Here is a 21,406-nt window from a genome sequence, read left to right as displayed (position 1 = left end):
AGCAAGGAAGATTCAGGCTAGACAAGAGGGATGAGGGAAAGCCTGTATGGTAGTGGTAGTGAAGCACTGCAATAGGCTGCCTTGAGACACTGAATCTCTGTCTCTGCTGGCTCTTAAGAACAGATTGGACCTGCATCATCTGTTAGTATTGATGTAAGTACAGCTTTTCCAGAACCATTCGCTCAGGTGGGCTCTTGAGATTGTATCCAACCTAGTGAGTCTTGTAGAAGGTGAGATTCTGGGCATGCTCTAACTGGAAAGGTTGATGTTGACTTAATAAGAGTTAAAATACTAATTAATAATTAAAAAATGTTTTAATTTTAAATAATATAACTATGTACAAACTGAAATTAGTTTCAAGGTATTATAGCATTTGTATGGGATTCTGCTGCGTTTTACCACCTTTTTTGTTGAAGTAACTGATTCATTTATCTAAATGAAACTGTGATGTACTTTAGAAGTCTTTCGTAGGGTTCCCCTGTTCTTTACTACCCAAACAACAAGGAAAGTGCCTGGGGATTATTTGGGTTAGCCAATATTAATTTGTATCATGGAGACTGGCACCAAAGTTATGTGCATTTTTGCAGGATTCAATAGTGTTGCAGTTGTTACAGACTTATTTAAGTACTCTTGAATTAGGAGAATGGTTCTTAGCTCACTGAAGAGGAAGAAAACTTCTGCATCTGAGTAATTTGTAGAAAATGAGTTAAGGAAAGTTTTCTAAGGCCAAAAATTTTTCTGAATTCTGGCCTATCACAAATCACCCGATAGTTACTTTTTATGAGCACCTGTTTTATGTGCCTGTCTTGCCTTTTCATGTTGAACTTACTATATTTTAAAAAGTTCATATTTAAGTGCAATGTTTGAAAGTAACACAGGTTTTGAAACCTGGGAACGTGGGTGGTGTAGTGATACAATTTCAGTTCAACCGTTTCCTCTGTGTTAAAATGATAATGTATGTAATTGAAGTTTGCACTATAGATGGTGGATTGTTGCACCTTGGGGTGATTGTTTCACTTCAAAAGCTGTAGTCTGAATCTCGCAGGTAAGATTGGCTGACAAGCACCAGTATGTCTGTTAACTTGGTACAGCACTGATAGAACAGGATAGATAGCAAATGTAATTTTCACTGTCTGAAAATGAGTAATAAATAACCTATTGAACTAAATATTATCAAATATGACAGAAATTCTACTCTAGATTTTACTACTTGCAGGAAATTTCTGGTTTAATCTGCAGATGCATCAGGAAATGCTCACAGATGTTGCAAACAACCTTATTTTAGACAAATATAAAGGAGAACATAATACAAATTGCACACTTCACGTTGGAAAATATTTTGATGTTGTGTGTGTGTAAGGCAGTTTCAGTGATTTGAAGTTTGTTTGTAGTAAGTATCAGTGAGAGAGCTTAAAAAATGAGAACATCATGGAAATCTGTGCTGCACAGACTTCTTTGAAGAAATTGATTCTGTCTCTTACTTGGAAGTATATTTTCCGTTGGAGGCTTTTGTTTCTTGGATATGTTCTAATTAAACAGTAAAACTTGTGATGTTAAGATGTACAGTTTCAGATTATGCTAGATCATAAATTACAAGTGCATGGGTTTAGGCACTTTGAAACAGTCTCAGATTGATCGTTGTGGTTTCCTCAGCAATCTGCTGAGTTGATCTAGTTTTCAAGGTTTGGGAGGTGGGAGTGAATTCTTTACTTCAACAGCTTTAGAAGGTATGTTGTTGTTTTCTTCAATGACATCACATTCTTGTAACAATTCTTTTGAACAAATGTCCTAAGATAAATTTTTGTGAACTTGCTGAAAAGGTAGGTTTGTATGGGTGTTTGTGTGGCCTAGGAAAAACTTAAGGTGTCATTTATGTGTCTTGTTTCATCTCTCTAGAGAAACCATGTGTTTTTGTGTAAAGCAAATGTGAACTTAAATCTTGGTAAAACGTGCAAGAATTTGGAAATGTTTTGTGGATAGTTTAGTCACTTTTTTTCTAAAAGTGAAATAATTCGTGCAAACTGATAAAACATCATTGGTCTTATTTGGGAAGGGTTGGGGAGGTACATTGAGATGAACCAAATTTGGATTTCCACTTACTACTTTGAAGCGAGTCTAAATATTAGGAGATCTCTGGTTGTCTCCTTTTTACCCACTGGCTGAGCAGCATGAGTCTAGGACATAATGTTTGTATTTATACTAACAAATGAAGCAGGGCTGTGACAGGCTGGACACTGCCTTATGGTGGTCTGTGCTATGTAATTGTTAGCTTACTCTGATGTTATTTTGCTATTTAGTGCTCTTCCAAACAATTTCCAGACTCAGTACTGCACCCAGCTCATTACAGGGACCACCTAGTAAACAAGTTAAGTGCAAACACTATTTTAGAGGCGCAGGGAGAAGGGTTTAGTTGTGTGGACACAGGCCTTACTTCTTTCGCCCACCCCCCACCCCCAGGCATGATCTTTGTGTTGTAGATGTGGTTTGTGTTCTGTCTCTCAGTTCTGTTTTGTATTCACTGAGAAAGAAACCTGTGTATTGTCCCTCTGCAGAAGCTATTCTGCTGGAGCTATGACCCAGTGCAGCACATATGGGCTGCTTTCCTGGGGTTCCTCCTGCAGCCACAGCTTCTTTGGTGCTTTCTGAGGGAGAGGTAGGAAAGCTGGTAGGGGATAGCAGGGGAGAGATCAGCAGCAGGCATGCTTGTAAGCTGATCCTGACACGTCCTCTGTTTCCCAGCATTGTGCTCTGGTAGGATTTGTTTGAACCTTTTATTTCTGGTAGTTCCAGATACCTCTCCAGACACCTTTTAGCTCTGGTAGCTGTGGCCAGTCCTTTCTGTCCCAGATCCATGCTAAGTGCCATGCATTTGTGAATTGGTTAACTCAGTCAATCTGCACCTGAGATCGTAAACTGGAAGTATATCAAATGAAACACCTCTCATTTGTGGTCATAGCTTTCTGAACTTTGGGAGAGACTTTGTCCAGAGTAATGTTGTCTTTACTTCTATCCCCATGCCACTTTATTAGGGGTCTGGTTGACTTCGTGGGACAAAAAATGACAGGAAGTAAACTGGAGAATGAAAACTAAAAAGTCAAACCCTTCCCAAAAGTATTCAGTTACAAAAATATTAAAAGTGTTTTTCACCCTCCTTTCATTTAAAAGCTAGTGGTCAAGGTCCAAGCAAACTTAAGGGTTGATTGTCCACAAAATATCTTTGAGTCAAATTATTCCATAATTCCATAATTAATTCATATTTTTTTCCAAGCAGACTTTTCTCCCCACTGCAGTGTGTCTTGGTGTTTTTCTAACCTCTGTAGAAAAATGTAAAATAAAGCTTATTATAGCAATAACCAAATTCTGTCCACTTACTAGAGAGCAAGTGGCTGCAGCCAAGGAAAGCTTTTCTTCAATATTTTTGTTAGAAGGGAAGAGGAATTAGTTGGCAGCTAGCATTAGGTTTTGTTCTCATACTTTCCAGTCCAAAGTAACTGGCAACAATTCCTCTTGCTCTGTATCGTCTGTTTGCTGGCTTTAATGACTATATAAGGCAACGCTGCCTAAATTGATAGTTCTGAACATACTTGTTTAATGAGTTTACCAGTCTCCAGTTTCTGAGTAATGCATGAAGTTTTTGATACTGCAAGAGTTCTTATGTTATATGAAACTTTTTAAATACTGTATTTTGTTGTTACTATTGTGAAGAAGGTGCTGAAAGTTTCATCAGCTTAAAAAATATGTCTGAATATGTAAGAGACTTCAAGGGAGAAATATGTGCGTTCTAATGTTTTGAAGTAGTCTTTTAGATCTCTGAGCTTCAGTGCTGGAAAGGTTAGCACTGTGTAAATAGGATGTGTAGGTTTTTTTGTATTACTTCTCACTATGTTAACATTATGTATATTTACCATATATATTCTGTTTCTCTAAGTGAAGTTATCTTTTCCTTTTAGAACAAAACACCACATAGTTAATGATTTTGATTTTTGATTAGTTACAGAAGTGTATATGGCTTACAGCTGTACTGCAGATTAGTAATTTTCAAAAGCTTGTTTAGTGGCATACTTAATATTGAAGGCGTTTCTTAACCCAACCCTTTTCTCTTGTTTAAAACAAAAACAACAAAATAGACATATGAAAATGCCTATACTATTCTAAAAAAACCATGGCTGGAAAACAGGATGCCTTCCAGGAAAAGTGGGCAACTCTTGCAAAGCTGCAATTTCTATATTCACAGTTTTGTCCTCTACTCACTTTACAGATTTGTTCTGTTCTGTAGTTTTGCTTTATTTGATACTGATTTAGTTTCATTTAATATTGGCTGCCTTTGGAAAATTCAGCGCTGAATGTGACTTTAAAAATTATGAGTACTGATGAAAATTAGACTCAAAAGGAGCACTTGCACCAAGAATGAGTCCTAGTGAAATGGCTGGGGGAAAAAAAAAAGTCATTATGTGGAATGCAGAAGAATGTTGTTTTGGTTTGCTTTTAGTTGGTCAAAAATGCGTCAGAATGTATGAGACTGTTGCTATGTTTGCTTCAATTTTTTTTAATCTCTTTTAAAGGGGTTTGTGGAACATGTGGATAAATTCTGAATTTACGGTTATATTTGTTAAGAATTAGTGTTATTGCTTACAAGATGAGTGATTTGCACTGTTACTTTGTGTACTTATAATTTTCTATAACTTAAAATTTTTATAATTTAATTTTGATAGCTTATGGGATGTTTTTAGGGCCATTACAGTTGATGCTTCCACTGTACCATATTCTTCTCTCCCTGTGCCCTCCCATTCAGTGTTATTGTCTCTTTCATACCAGTGTTGAAGCTTCTCCTCCTAAAGGAAACCGGTTTTGGGACCTAAGCTGGCAAAATATTAAACACATCAAGAAGTGACTAATTTCCTGTCCTTCAGATGTATTTCAGCATCTTGGGCTGGCTCGCTAAGGAGGCAGGAGAGTGTCAGTACTCATATGAGGGTGCGAACCAAAATGTGGAACTGGTAGAAGGGTAGAAAGTAGAGAGAATTGGCTTGAAATGAAACTTTGAATAGTTGACACTGTGGAGAATAGTGAGGTGCACAGGATTTTTACAAGACTAACTGTGGTCCTTCTTCTGGTCACCTTAACTCAAAAACTTGCCTGTTCTGTCTCTTACCTCCACAACTATACATCTTCCATCTTCAGCATTTGTCATTTAAATCTTTGGACAGTTACAGCGGAAAAACAGCACTGTTAAACATGGCTCCCATGCAGAGATATGGTGTGTTTCCTTCAGGAATGATGAAAAACAGTGTCATTGCTACCTTCTATGGTATTGTATAGTCAAGCCTTGCTTGAGAAGCTGAGTTTATTATATGTTTACTGGGGAAATACACTCGATAATGTTATTTATTAAATAATTACAGTAATGTTAGCACTTTAGCATTGCAGTGGTAATGGGTTGTGCTCTACTAACAGGTTGTACTGTTTCTGCATGACCGTTCAGGAGTAAGGAGAAGAGGGCATGTTAGTCCCCTTCTTATAAAAAAATTCTGAGAAGAAACACAACTTATCCCATGGAATTGTATCATCATGCCCTGTAGTGGGTCTTGCAGAAGACTCATACTTCCATAACTTGATTAGCAGGAAGTTGTTCGTTAGCATTTTAAAATACTTTGTGGCTTCGCTTCTGAGAATTAGTAGTGTTTATGGCAGCCAAATGAAGCCACAAGACTGGCAGTGTTTAGAGGCTGCCTTTTGTGCTGCTGTGAACTTCAGTTGTGGCCTGTGTGTTCTGTGTCCCAGTACATTCTTTTCCCTTTTGCATCCTAACACATCTAGGGTATGGAGAACACCAAATGCGTAAAAACGCTCATCAGTTTTTAGCCTACCTTTTCTTACAGGCCGCAGGGAGATATATATATATATTTTAAAACTCAGTGTAAGTGTTCATTCGTTCTCAGTACAGAGCCTTGAGAAGACACACATTTCTTGGTTTTCAGGGAGGAAACGTAATCTGTTTTCACTACTGTGAGCAGAGGAAGAATTGAAAGAGCTTTGAGTAACTTGACACACATACTACTTCATTGGAAAGTCTCACTGGTGTCTGAAATCCCGCCCACTCCAGGCCAGTGAGCTGGCTGGTAAGAAGTCTCTGCAAGGCATATCACCTCTCTCAGTTGCACTGTGTTGTATAAAGAGACCACATTGTTTTTGGCTCTTGGCAGAGTTTCACTTGGTGACAAATACTGAACACAATCTTTCCAGTGCCCTGTTAGTTCTGCTGTAGAGAACCAGTTGGCATTCCCTGAATTTAGCTGAACTAAGAGAATTTTGCATTGCTCAAAGCTGTGATGAAGAAGGAAATAATATTGTTAAGCTATTTTGGAGATTTATAGGCCAAAACTTTCCTTAAAGTATGGAAATTTTTTCTATTCAGTACTTCATAAAATGATTCATCAGCTGGCAGTCTTTTGCTTGCTCCCTTTTTCTCCATAGGCCTTTTGAGTTTTTTAGGATGGTGACGTTGCTTTAACTTACTGAGAGAACTACCTGTTGCGGGGGTGGGGTGCTTGCAAATCATGGCATGGTAATGCACAAAATGTAGAATGAAAATCTGTGTTTGGCTGGACTATGAAGAAAAAAAAAAACCCAACATAAAAAGAAAAAAGCATTTGTCATTATATCTGTAGGCTAAGATTAGAGTGTGTATTCCTGCAGTGATACCAATATCAATGCTTCATTACTGTTGGGCTCTTCTGGTAGAACTGGAAAGGAAGCACAATGGTGGGTGAACATAGCAAAACTTGTTATGTGAGGAGAGCTTACCTTCAAAGTGCAAACAGCAAAAGCTTGATTTATGCCAGGAGTATGAAGGCTTGTATTCCTTCCAAAACGTTTCATGGCTTAAGGTTTATTTGCAAAGCTTTTCTAATAATCCGGTAACATGCTTAGCCTTGGTAATGATTTTTAATTTCTTAACTCCAACTTTGAATTGAAAAGGATTTGTCTTTAGCACTTCTGAAATTGACCTCTGTATTTGTGTTTATTCCTGTACAATAAATAGATGAATAAAGTTTCTGATGTTATATGTACTAATTGCATACTAATTGCGTTTCTTGTCTAAATGGGCCACTCTTAGTAACACTATTTTTTTTCAGTAACTTTGTGTGATTATTTTTTACATGCCTCATGGTCTGAGGACTGATGACAGAATGAATCAATGTAGCCTTGTTTTTGAGAAGAGGTGTGTAATAATCAAAGTATTGATAGTGAGTGGTCACAAGCAGTGTATGTGGTCTATATGCTGTGCTGCAACCTTCTGAAATGCTTTTTGGTCACATAAATTGAAAAACCTTGCAGCTCTCTGTGCTATCTCATAGGTTGTTCTTTGTTTTGGTTTGGGTTGTAGCAGTTAATATAGAAACCACTACAATACATGTTTCAGTCTAGTGTAGATGGTGTTTTTTCATGCTGAATTTTAATGTGCATTATGTTGCCCGATTCATTTAATGTGGTTAAATCTATTTAGGAGGCAGTACAGGACTCTGCCATGTTAATTGCTGTATGCAATATACTAAACAACAAAGAATGAAAAAATCAAAAGGAAATGCAAATATTTTCTCATTTTCTGTTTACTCTGAAAACATTAGCATGTAAAAATGTTAAATATGGGATGCAGGTATGAACACCTTAGGATAAGGACCAATTTTTTGAGGTATTTGTGGGGTGTATTTGCCTTCTAATTCACCTATGAATAAGGAAAAAGGGAATAAATCATCCAATAAAATGGATTCTTTGTCTTAAAACACTATAAAATTACTTATTCCAGAGCCTCAGTAGTCTGCATAGATTTTTGAAGTGTCATATAATATAATGCCAAAACTTGTGATTAGAACATGACAACCAGTGTGAAAACACAAGTTGTCATTAATTTTATCAGCTGCTACCAAGCTATTTGTATGTTACATTACTTAAACATTTGTGGGTTTGCAGGATTGAGGAAGTAGTACAAAACTGAAGTTACTTGTGCTAAATTGGACTTTTCATCGTGGTTCAGTTATTTATTTCTTAACTTTTTTTCAGAGTTAAGATGAGCATGAGATTTGAAGAACGTATAATTTGCACCGTTAATTTTCAAAGAAGAATACACTGAAATTACCTTCAGCTTTCTTATATATTTGTTCTGTGTTTTCTAGCTCATCGTTTGTTATTGTAGAACTAAGTGTACAAGTAAAGCTTACATACCAATGTAAAATAACCCATTTTACAACAAATAATTTCTAACAGTTTGCATTTGCTAATTAAAAACCTGATAGCTTTAAATTTACATTCATGTAGAAAAGAAATCATAACACTTTAAAAAAACCCCAAAAATAGGAAGAAGAAAAAGGCTGTTCAGTGTTCAGACTGTATGAGTTTTTAGTAAGATCTCATCCACTTCTGGAAGGTCTTACTGCTACTTAGCCTTGCTAGCATTCCATAAATAGATGTGCCTTAGCAAACTGAGCCTCCCACCTACCTGAAGATCTTTTCCAATCCAGTTGTTAACTGTGCGTTCCTTTGCTGAAAATGCTAATTACAAAACTGTTTTCCTAATGTGTGTTCATCTCTTGTGCACAACTTCTTGTAAGTGCTTGGCTGACAGCCTGATCTATAGTTGATAGAGGCCTTGTATGCTAATGGAAGATAAATTTGAAGGAAGAAAGGCAGAATTTTTGTGTAAACACTGACTAGAGCAAACTAAATGAGTGGGTTTAACCTTCTTTTTGTCCGTTTGAAAATGAGTCTGATAACCTAAGTCTTTCAAAAGCATTTTCTAAAAATTAGTGTTTTCAGAAGTATAGGAAAGTTTCACATGTACTAGTTGAATCTTCAATGTGTTTGTTAGAATCTGAATGCATAGTCAGATAACAGCGTGGTAAGTGATGATGCAAATTCCACAGCTTTTGGTTCCTCCATATGATTTGCTCAAATACATACTTTTTCTTGTGTAAGGTAGGTTAGCCTTTTCTCACTAAAAATAATCCTGCTAGTACTGTAACAGAAAGTGGGCAAAACTAGTTTATAGTGAGATATCTTTAGAAAGACATTGAATACAAGATGGTACTGGACCAACAATATCTTCACACTTTCATGTGAAGAATGATGAAAGTCAGCAGTCTCTGTACTGGGCTCTGTATAGCTGCTAATGATAGGATGTTTCACTTTAGATTCTGATAGTCTGTTTCAGATGTGACTAATGTATATGAACAAGTAGTGGCTTAGGCTGAATTTAGTTACCCTCACATATGCATCTAGTGTGATTCTCTGTAGACGGGACATCTGAAACAGGACCTCTGACCTTCTGGAGACACCACTGGAGCCACAGCAAGTTTACTTGCTTGAAACTGGAAGAAGTGGTTGATGCAGCAGATAGTTGTGCTACTATTCAGAGGGACCTTGACAAGCCGGAAAAATGTGCCAATAGGAATCTCATGAAGTTCAGCAAAGGAATATGTAAAGGAAAATGGGAAGGAAAATATGATTTTGGAAACCTCTTAAAAATCAGCCTGTGTTTTTACAGTAGCGTCAGTTCTGCAGTATCTTGTCAGAAAGCTCTTGTTATTTCTAAAGCTGCAGAATTAAGCTTACAGGAATCATATTACTCATAGTTCAGTGAAGGGTCTAAAGCTTTACATTCCAGTTCTCTGTACTGCTACCGCTTTATTGGGGATACTTTGGGGAAAGTGCTTTTTAAGGGTTAGAGCAGAACAATAAAAATGTTGATTGATTTTTTTTTTTTTCCCTGCTATCATAATGTCATCATTATTGTATCTGTTGAGATATTGAATATAATTCCTGGACAAAAATGAGTACATGAAATGGATGGATGAAGGAAGTACTCTGTAATTGGCGAGGGGAAAAGTGTGCATGCAAAGGTATAATTAAATATAGTAAAATACATACAACTGGCAGAAATTTGTTTACTGCATTTTAACCCACACAGTATAAAATTATGTGAAGTAAGAAAATGAATTTAACTAAATCATGATGTTTAACTTATTCTGAGAGTTATTGTTGTCTTCCTTATGCTGTAATGACAGAACGAAAAATTGTTTTGACTTTCATTCATTCTTTCAGAGTCTGGGAAACATGAATATCCTGAAGGGTTTAGGAAATTGCATTTAGGAGAAGCAAATGGATAGACTATAATGATCTGTATGAATTTATAATTCTTTTGTTCTAAGTGTGTTGGGGTTTCTTAATGTTGAAACATAGCAGATCTCTGTTGGGCTCCTTTTGGTTGATGGAGTTAGAAAGCAAGCTTCTTTCAGTCGTCCACCAGAGTTTGTTAGATTGCCTTATTAGAGGAGTCTCTGTGTCTGCTGCTCTCCTGACTATACAAAGGCATAGGAGTGTAATACAGTAAAAGGAGGTGAAGAAAAATCCTGTAGCAATTTGCTGAATGGGTATCAGCAGGGAAAGTGCTAAATTTTAAGCATTCTCTTGAAGTCTGTAGGTTTAATCACCCTTCTGAATAGTATAGTTAGGAAGACGCTAATCTTACTCACTGGGTAGGACCAAATGTTTGTTTTCTGTTCCAGTATGTTCACAGACTCATAGAATAGCTGAAGTTGGTAGGGACCTCTGGAAGTCATCTAGTCTAACCCCTTCCTCAAGCAGGCCCATCTAGGGCAGGTTGCCTAGGCCCATATCCAGATGGCTTTTTTAATGTCTCCAAAGGCAGAGACTCCACAACCTCTCTGGGCAGCCTGTGCCAATGCTCTATCATCTTCACAGGAAATAAATGTTTCCTGCTGTTAAGAACCTCCTGTTTTTCAGTTTGTGCCCTTTGCCTCTGGTCTTGTCACTGGGCACCACTGAGAAGAACCCGGCTTAGTTTTCTTTGCACCTTCCCTTCAGGCATTTATGGACATGTATCCCCCCCGAGCCTTCTGTTCTGTGGGGTAAACAGCCCCAGCTCTTTGAGCCTTTCCTCATAGGAGAGATGCTCCTGTCCCTTAGTCATCCTTATGGCCCTTTTTTGGACCTCTGTCCAGTATGTCCATGTACTGAGGAGCCCAAACTGGACAGAGCACTCAGGTGTGGCCTCCCCGCTGGTCAGTGGAGGGAAAGGATCACCTCCCTCATCCCATTGGCAATGGTTTTCTTAATGCAGCCCAGGATAGTGTTAGCCTTCTTTGTGGCAAGGGCCATGTTGCTGGCTTATGTAGATTCTTGCAGTATGTCCCATGATACGTCTTGCCTTTTGTTTTGGAATATTTAGTTATTAAATCTTGCTACCTTTTCCATTGAAAGGATAATGATTTTTTTTTCTGCTTGATTGTTTGTTACAGATAGGCTAGGTGCTTCACAGGTAACGTTGAAATAGTTTGCCACTATTACAAAAGTATATTAAGTAATAGTGCTCCTTATGTAAGTAAATGTAGTGTGTGTTATCTTTAGTCAAAAGTATTCACAAAGGAAATCACTAACTAAACTATTAATAGATCCTTTTAAAAAGAATGGTATTTGCTAGGGTTGTTTCTTTTAATAGCAAATGTATGTAGGGTGATCATTCTTGCCTGTTTGTGGAAAGATGCAACATGGGTTCTTGTAAAGATTTGTTGGTTTGTTTCAGCATTTAACTGAACCACCACGATTAGTTTATTATCTGAGGGATCTCAATATCTCTAACTTTTTCATGCAGCTATTCTTAGGTGGATTAGGTTAGGTGGATTTGGAAGCGTGGTGGTAGTTGGATGGGTTTGAATTTGTTTGCTACTTATATTCAGTTTACTTCTATGCAGTTAATAAAAAGTTTTCAGTGAGAAGGGAGATAAGGAAACTTAGGGTTTTTTTGTTAGTTTTGTTATCTAGAATAATATTATATGATTGAAAAGAATATGGGGAATTAGTTATTAATGCCGGCAGCCCTGAAACAGCACTTGTACATCTAACATTCTGTAAAAAATTTCAGTGAAGGAAGTACATATGATCTAGTAATGAATTATCCCTATTAATTATTTCTGAGGATTTTTCTAACTTTGATACTTAATCCTGTTGATACCTTTCTTCTTTACTGCATCCATGGTGGAGTTAATTTCTCTTTGTCATTAAAAACAGCCTCCTCTGTTTGCAAGCTGTTGTCGTGTCCTCCTTCCACCTTCTTAATCCCAGTCTTTTTTTCTTTCTGTAGTCATGCCTTCTAGATCTCTTATTTTCCTGGTCTCAGATGGGATTCTTCATCAGTTTATTATACTCTGCAAATTCATGTAGGTTAGTTGTCCATCTATAACAGGTCAATGGTGAATATGAATATATTCCTCCAGAAAATAGGATCACATATCATTACTTGATACTGGTTGTATGTAGTAGATACTATGTACACATGTAGATTGGGGCGTGCATGTGTGTATTTGTATGTACATGTGGAAGGGTAGGTAAGAAGATGGTGAGTTGTTTTTATAACTTTAAAAGTTATAATTGGATAAAAATTATTTAGAATGGAAGAAGTTTGGGTTTCTGTTTAAGAAAATCCTGGAAACTGGTTATTAACCCTCCACTGATCAGAATTTATAGTGATCAGGTTTATTTCTTCAGTGTTGTGAATTCTAAGTTGCTTTTCTCTCCCCCCCCCCCCCCCCCCCAACCCCTTCTCTGTAATTCACAGCTTTTGGAAATTAACTGGACAGGACTGACCAATCTTCTGGATGTTCCGGGACTGAAGTGAGTATATGTAAAGCAGTGTTTGATATTCTTCCACCCAAGTACACCCCAGAAAATCTGAAGACCATCAGCTAAATAATTTTAGGTTAAATTATTCCGAGTAGTTATCTCATGATTTAGAATTACATTAAATTGCTCAACGTGCAGAAGGTAGTGATTTCACTACAAGTAAAAATGCACAAACTTACAGCTATGGAACTTGTTAAAAACATTTCGAAAAAAAAATTTAATCTGCTTTTTTTAGTGTTCTCAGCCTTTCCAGATTTCCAGAATCTTGTGAATTTCCTATCTGCTATCTCATATGGCAGCAGAAAGACAGAGAGCCTTATTTTTCATGTCAGTGGGTTCACAACATCTTGGCTCATGGCTTTGTATGCTGATATTTCTCTAGTTGCTTGCATAAAGGTAGTTAGAAATACTTAAGACACTAATTAAATTAAACTTCCTAATCTCTTCAAGTACTTACTTTTTAAAGCTTTCAGTTTATTATGTGAAGATCAAATGGAGTAGCAAAAATATTGACCATATATAGCTAGAAAAAATGCTTGGTTTATGCAGAGCTTGTCAAAATAGTACATGATAAAACCCCAAAGAAAAAAGCAGTAGTAGAGGTAAAAACGAAGCTGCTTTGAATCATTGCAATCCTGATGAGGTTAAATCCATTAGTATATTCATAATTATCTAGTTGTAATAGTTACCCAGGGTCTTTTTAATATTGAAACTATGGCTAAGGGAGTAAGGGTGGATCTGATACACACTTGGATTTTGTGACTAGTCCTTTTATTGGATCCCGTACTCTCAAGAGCTGGCTGACTCCAGAATTACTTTTTTATTGTTTAAAAATGAGTTTGAATTTAGGTATTAATCCTTTACTGCTCACTTGCGTGACTGAAACAGATCTTGCTTTGCTTAGACATGTGAAACCATTGCACGGAATCCCAGTTGAACAGTTCAAAATTAGAACTTGCATTAAGTAGGTTAATGGCTGCAAGAATTGCTTATCTTTCAAGCCTGCTTAAGGCTGCCTCCAAGGAAAGAGATTTTCTTGATGAGTGAGAAAAGGGCTTCCAAAATACAAGTACCGAGTAATAATTTGCTTTTTTGACATAACACTAATAAACTCACATTTAGTACCTAAGCTTACTAGGCTCCTGAGATTTATACCACACTACATGTTTGGCTGACTGCAAACACAAAACCTCAGATGTAAACAAATTCTAGCTAAGTATCTCAATTTTATGGTTTCCAGAGCAACCAAGCTTGGCCACACATGCATAAAATCATGCCATCTAGATGTGGTATAGTTTCTATAGAAACTGTAACCGAGGTGACTCATGTTCTGTTTTGCCAAGACATTTCTTCAGTGCTGAATTTGTTTTTCTTATCTATATAGATAGATTGTATGGTTTGGTAGGGTAACTTGACATATTGTAGTAAACAGTGCTGAACAATGAAGAGATTGTTGCTGCCACAGGTACCTTTTTTATCTTACTGCTGTTGCCTGCACGCAAAAATACTTGCTTGTACTCTGTTTGCAAATGCCTTCTATTAAATGAAATTCTGCATTTGCTGCTAGAAGCTTCCCTGTGAGCTGTTAACAACTTCTGTTGCTCTTAGTATATGACTCCACAAGGAGAAGGACATACAAGTAATTCATGTTCCATCATTAGTATAGCTTACAGTGGAGTGGAATTAAAATCTCTGTGTAAGGAGGAGCCAGGCTGTGAGAATACTAAAGTGCTGTCAGGAAGGTATGTGGATGATGGGAAGATGAATTATATTATAGTTGCTTGAGATACAGTAAAAACACTTTATGTAGTCTGAGATGTGCTGTCTCTGCAGTGTAAATAAAGACGATGCAAGAAAAATACATAGCTGCTTATTCTGTCACTAAAAAATAAGTAGAACTAAATAGCAAAGAGTAGGTACCTGACAGTTATTTTCCTACAATGAAATTGAGCTCTTGAAGACATGTAAAATACGTGAAACATTTTGCACTTGTCATTTCTGTGAACTGAGAAAATAATTGTGCTTATCATCAATGACTTAAGAGTTTTACAGTCTTAAGAAACTGTTTATTGGTGATGCATCAATGTAAGGGTTTAAATTGATACATCTTTCTCTGTAGCTTGATCGGTGATTTGTCTCTGTTTTCCATAGATCAGACCTCTTAGTTTAATAACATAATGGCAAAAGGTTGTTACTTTTGCCGCGTATTCCTGAAGAATACTTTCCACCTGGGAGCATCCCAGTTGGCTAATATTTGGTTCGATACATTTTAAACAGCTTGAAAGTGTCATGTTGTTTTTAGAATTAATTTAATTCATTACTTAGCGAGGGAGTATCTGCTGCCTCCTATGAGTCCAGTTTCTTTGTGTGAAATTCCATTAATGCTAGCTCATTCTTCATATTAATTTCTCGGATATTTTAGTGACATTCAAGCATTTATATTGATGTAAAATTGTGAGGCTGACCTTTGGAATCACAGAGTTGGGGTTTCATCTTAACAGAGAGGATTGTGAATCCTCCCAGTGACTGGACTGTGTAGTGCTTCAGGCTCTTTCTTTTATTTAAGGAAATCTGCTCTAGCACCATTTGAACATTAGTCAATCTCTGAACCTTTTGCTACTCCAGGATAGGTTTGTTTATGCCTGTAGCTTATTTCATAATGTATGTGATCTTAACTAAGAGCACGATAACCTTTCTTTCAAGGCAGCTCTGGTACCATTGCCTGTCCTGCATTGCTCATATGCTTTCTCTGACCTAGGTCAGTTAGTTTTTTCCATTAATCATCTGTTCTTAAGGCATGTGCTGTATTGAGCATAACGGCAAAGCTTTCTCTTCTTGCCAGGTAGGGACACTTAACAAAAGCAGGAACAAAGCAAACTTACCTACTGGAGATTTGTTGTCAGATTTGTATTTTGAAAAGTGTGGTTGTTGCTTGTGTAGTTACTATCACCTCAGCTTTTTATTATTTTCCTTGTAATGTTAGACTGGTGGAGACGTTTATTTTAAAATTTTAAGTCAATTCTAACAAAACAATGGGGTCTATTTTCTTGGCTAATTTTAGAGAAACTTTTAGTATACACAAGTTGAAAACTATGATTACCAACGTGGAACTGAAAAAGTTTGAAAAACATGTTACAGTGATGACTAAAGGAAGCTACTTATTTTCAAACAACATGATTATCTTCTTATAGTAGTTGTCTTAATTACTGAAACTACATTTGTAGGGTTCAGTGTTCATTTAGAATGAAAATCTTTGTTAATATGATTGGATGAGCTCTGCAAGCAAGGACGGGGAATGAAGACTCCTCCTTAGGACAGATGTGAATTAATTCACAGAAGTGGAGAGGAAATTTTTCCCCTGAGCAGTATCTTAACATTGTCCACTGTTGCTTCTTTCAGAGAATAGAGGGGTTTGCACAGACCTGTCCATTGATCTTGATGCAGCCTTGAGTTTCTTCTGTTCTATCTTACTGGATGACGTTAAAAAGTCAACCATGTTCTGTCGTGAATTGTAGTTCATCTATATTTTCTGTGGAAGTGGGCAGCCAAGGGGTTGCAGGCTGTACTGGCATGAAATATTGGTGTGAATCAGTGGGCCAGATTGTATTTAATTCTGTTACCCATCTCCACCATAATACCTTCATTGCTCACTGTGAAATTTTCTCCCCAAATGAAAGTGTGTGTGTGTGTGTATATACACATATATATAGTATATATATTTATTACATTTCATTGCAGCTTTTGTGTTTTTATAAATATGCTAACTGCTGAGTCAGAGCTACTTGCAACTACTTATCCAGTCTTAGAAAAACTTCTCAAGGTGATTACACACATGTGCTTCCTCTGAAAAATGTTCTAAGTAATCAAATATTATTTGCATTTTAATTTCATAACTGTAAATGGAGAATCATAAAGTGTATTTAGGAGGAGAAATCGTTCATCCCTGAAGCAGCTCCACCAGCTTTAGCAAGAGTGCACAAGCAGTTCAAGTATTTTTGTAATTTTCTTTCTGAACCTTTGTGCATAACCCTAAAATCTTCCTGGATACTTGTATCCTATAGCGAATTGTATCGCTGCAGCTCAGCCTTTTTGCCAGTGTAGGCAATATGTGTAACTGTTGTATTGGTCTGACAGCGTACTGCTTTGTTGTCAGTTCAGACCCAACTGGGTGAACTCGTTGCTTAGGAAATCTTTCTCTCTTCTGTGTTTCTGGAGGACTGTGGGGTTGGGTTTTTTAAATGATTCATTACCAGTGTGATTGTACTGCCACTCCCTTTTTGCCAGAACAAAACCTGTTTTGCTTCCCTAGGCTATATTTTATTCGGAGCATGTTTTCTTTTGTTTTTCTGTTTTAAATGGTGGTCCTCCCAGCTCAAGAGGACAACTTGTTTCATAACAATACAGGAATGGTTAGCCAGACTTTCAGAGACAGTTAAATCATTATTGAAATACAAAAGTAGATTAACAGTTAACATCTGCTTGGTTATATGCAATGCAGGCAAGAAAACTTATGCAATAGCCTTTTGCCCTGGGTGGCTTTAAAAGGCGAGGGTGAGGGGAGAACTTGGTGGTGGCAAGGAAATGAGAACTTTATAGTCATCTCTGTGGTTTCTGCTATTCTGTGTCAGCTGCTTCCACCTGGTGGCCATTTTGCAAGAATCCGTTATTTTAAAAGAAGTGTTCAAAAAACAGATGTGTCTTTACCCCCCTAAAACGACAAATATATTCTCCATTTAGGTTGTTAAGCAGCAAAAGGAGTATATTAGTGTGATGTAACATGGTTAATTCTTATGAAGTAACTGAGGGTTATTTTCTCCAACAGTGGTTTATCAGATACAATAATATTGGATATAATATCCAACTACTTGGTCCTTCCAAATAGAATTACAGTCCCACTTGTCAGTGAAGTGCAGATTGCTCAACTGCGGTTTCCTATACCAAAGGTAAGCATGTTTCATTTAATACTAAGAATTTCACATTTAGCTTTTTGTGTAGTAGTAACCGCTAAAGATATGTACATCTGTGTGAATTTCTAGAGTTACTGCAGTAGTACAAGTTATCATGAATCCAGTCACTTAAAATAATTAATTTATAAATAATTTCTGTTGAGTTAATGTTTCATAATAACGCCAAGAAGGATTTTTTTTAGTTTGTTAGAATCTTAAACATATTACTTGCTAAAATCTAGTTCAACTGTATAAACTAAAAAATAAGTAGCATAAGTTTTATTTTATCGCTGTAAATCATTGTTAGTGCTTTTCACTTGACAGTTGTTACTATTTATTGTTACTCACTTCGGGTAGCATGGCATTTCTTGATATAACTGGCATGTTTCTGCTTGTTGATGAAATCTTGTTTTCAGGAATATCTTGCATGCTAGGTCTGCTGTGTATGTGGATCATCATTGATATCTCTCCATTTACAGTGTATCCAAACTAATTTTCATGTTAAGGAAATCACAATGGAAATGATAAGACACATATTGCATAAATTGTGATGACACGGAAGCTTTCAAATTGCTACCTAAACTTACCTTTTCCTTTTTCAGGGTGTTCTAAGGATACACTTTATAGAAGCTCAGGACCTGGAGGGGAAAGATACTTACCTAAAAGGGATTGTCAAGGGAAAGTCAGATCCTTATGGAATCATCCGTGTGGGCAACCAGATTTTCCAAAGCAAAGTCATAAAAGAAAATCTGAATCCAAAATGGAATGAAGTTTATGAGGTATAACCAATAAAAATATCTTTTTTTGCATTCTGTAAAGTTGTCTTCTAGAGTTTCTTTTGTTGAAGGTGATACTCTGGGGACTTCCTCGAGGAGCTTCATATTTCCCTCTAAAAGCCCAAAGTTCTGTAACAAAACAGAAATTCTCCATTGATGTATACGCGCTTTTGTCTAGACTAAGCATCAGTAATTCTGAAGAGCAGTCTAGTCTATTAAAGCCAACATTAGCAAATCACATCAAAAAAGCTCTTATGCTTGCTCTACTCATTAATTGCATCTTTTTAAAGCATTTGCTCATTGATAAGTTTTAATACACAAGTACACTGCAGTTCGATGTTTTACTGTTACTATGCCATTTAACAAAGCTGATTAGTTTTACTGTTGACAGTGCCATCTTACTGTACTTCCAGGCCTTAGTATATGAACATCCAGGACAGGAGCTGGAGATTGAGCTCTTTGATGAAGACCCAGATAAAGATGACTTCCTGGGAAGGTAATGGATATTTGTTACATAACATAAAGGAATGTCATGGATAATTTGTTTGTAGGTATTAAAAGAGGTGGAATATTTTCATCTAGTCTTTATTATCGCAGTTGCAGTTCTGCTAAATTACTGTATTATCAAAATTATGGCAGTAAGTAGTTCCCTAATTGCTTCATATATGTAGATAAAAATGTGCTTGTGTGTATATATACACATCTGTATGTTCACATATTTTTTTAAAAATATGGTAAGTATTGTGGGTACCCAGAAAAAAAAAAGATTGTTTTTTTTGTTTTGTTTTGTTTGGGTTTAGGGGGATTTTTTTTTTCGTTAGGGATTGTGCCCTACCTGCTTTGATGTTTGTAAGCTAACACTAAGTCTTAATTATTTCTTCAGGCAGAGTTGTAAATTGTAAAACTGTGTATCTTCCTCATCTTCATAGTTTTTAAATAGCTATCTTGCAGTTTATTTTTCTCTAAAAGCTGATGTTAACTATTAGATTAAAGAAAAAAATTTACTGTAATGCTTTTGCAAACATTACTCACTCTTAAATTCCATAGGCCTACCTTAAAGGTAGTAAACTTAGTTGGTAAACTAAGTGTTTACCCATAAACGTTTCAGGGTTTTAGTCAGCTTCTTTCTCCAGTAATTTGTCACCTTTATTTCTTGCAGAGTTTTGGAGCTTCTCATTGTTGCTTTCCATACAGAGTAGAACTCCCTTATCTTTCCAGCTCCTTCTCTCTTAACAGGAGCAACAGTACCTACTTCTCTTCTCATTAAAATAAAGAAGTAGGTAGTACAAAGGCTTCTTTTCTTTGCACTTCTGTAATCTTACACTGAAGTGGTTGGGGGGAGGAAGTGGCATAGCGTGTACATCAGTACTGATAAAATAAAAAGCCACGACAAATGTTCATGCTGTGGCATGCAGTTGTCTGCCTTGTTTAATTTTTAGCAGATTCCCTGATACATTTTTAGCTTGTGTGAACAAGCTCTCTCCCAGACAATGCCAAGGCATGAATTTGGTCACAGCATACGTCCAGGGGCTATTTCCAGTGGGTAGTTTGGATGTAGTCGCCATTTTGAGAGTTTGGCCAGGTGTATGGGAGCCGTACTGTGCCAGTTGCCCTCGTAGCTACAAAATGTTCTCTAGTATAGGCATATTTTCTGTTACCCTGCATTCATCTTTGTTCAGCCATTTCATTCCCTACTTATTCCTCTCTTAGGAGCTAAAAGAATAGTATTCTGCTCTTTTGATCTCAGTGGAAGCCTGGAGACTCAGCAAGCACAGGGTGGGGTTTGAGTTCTGTGTTAGGTTTTTTGCTTCTTGGCTAAAATACGTATTCTTTTTTTTTTTTCTAGTTTGATGATCGATTTAATTGAAGTTGAAAAGGAGCGTCTTCTAGATGAGGTAAGTGTTCAGTAAGCTTTGGTTTTAAAAAACCCATATGTTGTATATGTAGTTATTGTACTATTTTCCGGGGATAGTTCCTGTATATACGTGAATAACCTTAATGCTATAGAAATAGATTTGCTGATGATCGGTACAGTGGTTTAAGAGATACCTGAATTGGTGAAATCTGAAGAATAATGCCATTATTCTGTCTTCGGATTTTAAGATTACTAGTTGATAAATGCAAAAACCAGTAATCTATGTATTTGGTGAGAGCTCTTTCTTGCAGGAGATAGTTAATTGTTTGGTTTAATTATTATCGGACTTAACAGACTAATTTTCATCCTGTATGTAAGGGAAGAGAGATTTTATAGTAACGTTATGCAGGGTTTGTATTTCCAGAACATGTTTACAGAACTTTAAGAATTCTCTCCATAGTTAAAAAAAAACATTTTACAATATAACATAGAGGTTTGCATGGCAGTTTTTGTTATTCTGTGTTGTTATATTTAGTGTGAAATAGGACAGTTTAAACAATCAGATCTTTTCAGGTTATGCAGACTTCAGCTCTATGCGATTTCTAGTGGAGTTAGCATTTCCTTAAATGTTCTGAGCTGCAATTGCAGTTGTGTATCTGTCTGGTTTCAGTTTATTTCACATTACTTTGCTTAACTTTCAGTGGTTTACTTTGGATGAAGTGTCCAAAGGAAAATTGCACTTAAAACTGGAATGGCTCACATTGATGCCAACTGCTGAAAATCTAGACAAGGTATTAAAGGAACACATTACTTTTATCCTAATCTTAATTGTTGTGGGGTGTTTTTTGTTGTGTGGGGGTTTTGTTTTGTTTGGTGTTGGGTCTTTTTTTGTTATTGTTGTTAACTAGTATAATTCTTTAGTTGTGAATTTGTATAAACCTGTAAATTTATTCCAAGCTATTTATCTTTAGAAATCTCAAACCAGTCATGACTGCCAATGTACTCTTGTGGCCAAGGGATTTTAAAATGCTTTTGTCGTCCTCTTCTCTTAATGTTAGGTTTGAGAGTATTAGCTAATAGCTCATTAGCCTGAGAGATGAAGTGAAATATCATATCATAATCTGTCCAGTCTA

At 36.6% G+C, this 21,406-nt stretch overlaps 1 protein-coding gene across 2 annotated transcripts in view; it reads left to right on the top strand.

Moving 5' to 3' along the window:
• Positions 1-21,406, top strand: part of ESYT2 (extended synaptotagmin 2) — an 84,363-nt gene that overhangs the window by 40,049 nt on the left and 22,908 nt on the right. For both annotated transcript variants that reach the window (XM_037383686.1, XM_037383687.1), the window contains exons 7-12: positions 12,632-12,687; positions 17,519-17,639; positions 18,245-18,421; positions 18,832-18,914; positions 20,265-20,313; positions 20,975-21,064. In XM_037383686.1, coding sequence (XP_037239583.1) covers positions 12,632-12,687; positions 17,519-17,639; positions 18,245-18,421; positions 18,832-18,914; positions 20,265-20,313; positions 20,975-21,064 — 576 coding nt within the window. The remainder of the gene's footprint in view (positions 1-12,631; positions 12,688-17,518; positions 17,640-18,244; positions 18,422-18,831; positions 18,915-20,264; positions 20,314-20,974; positions 21,065-21,406) is intronic.

This window comes from Falco rusticolus, chromosome 4, assembly GCF_015220075.1.
Source record: "Falco rusticolus isolate bFalRus1 chromosome 4, bFalRus1.pri, whole genome shotgun sequence".
Lineage (NCBI taxonomy): Eukaryota > Metazoa > Chordata > Aves > Falconiformes > Falconidae > Falco > Falco rusticolus.
Note: the sequence above shows the minus strand (reverse complement) of the source record. Positions and strands in the feature narration are given on the sequence as shown.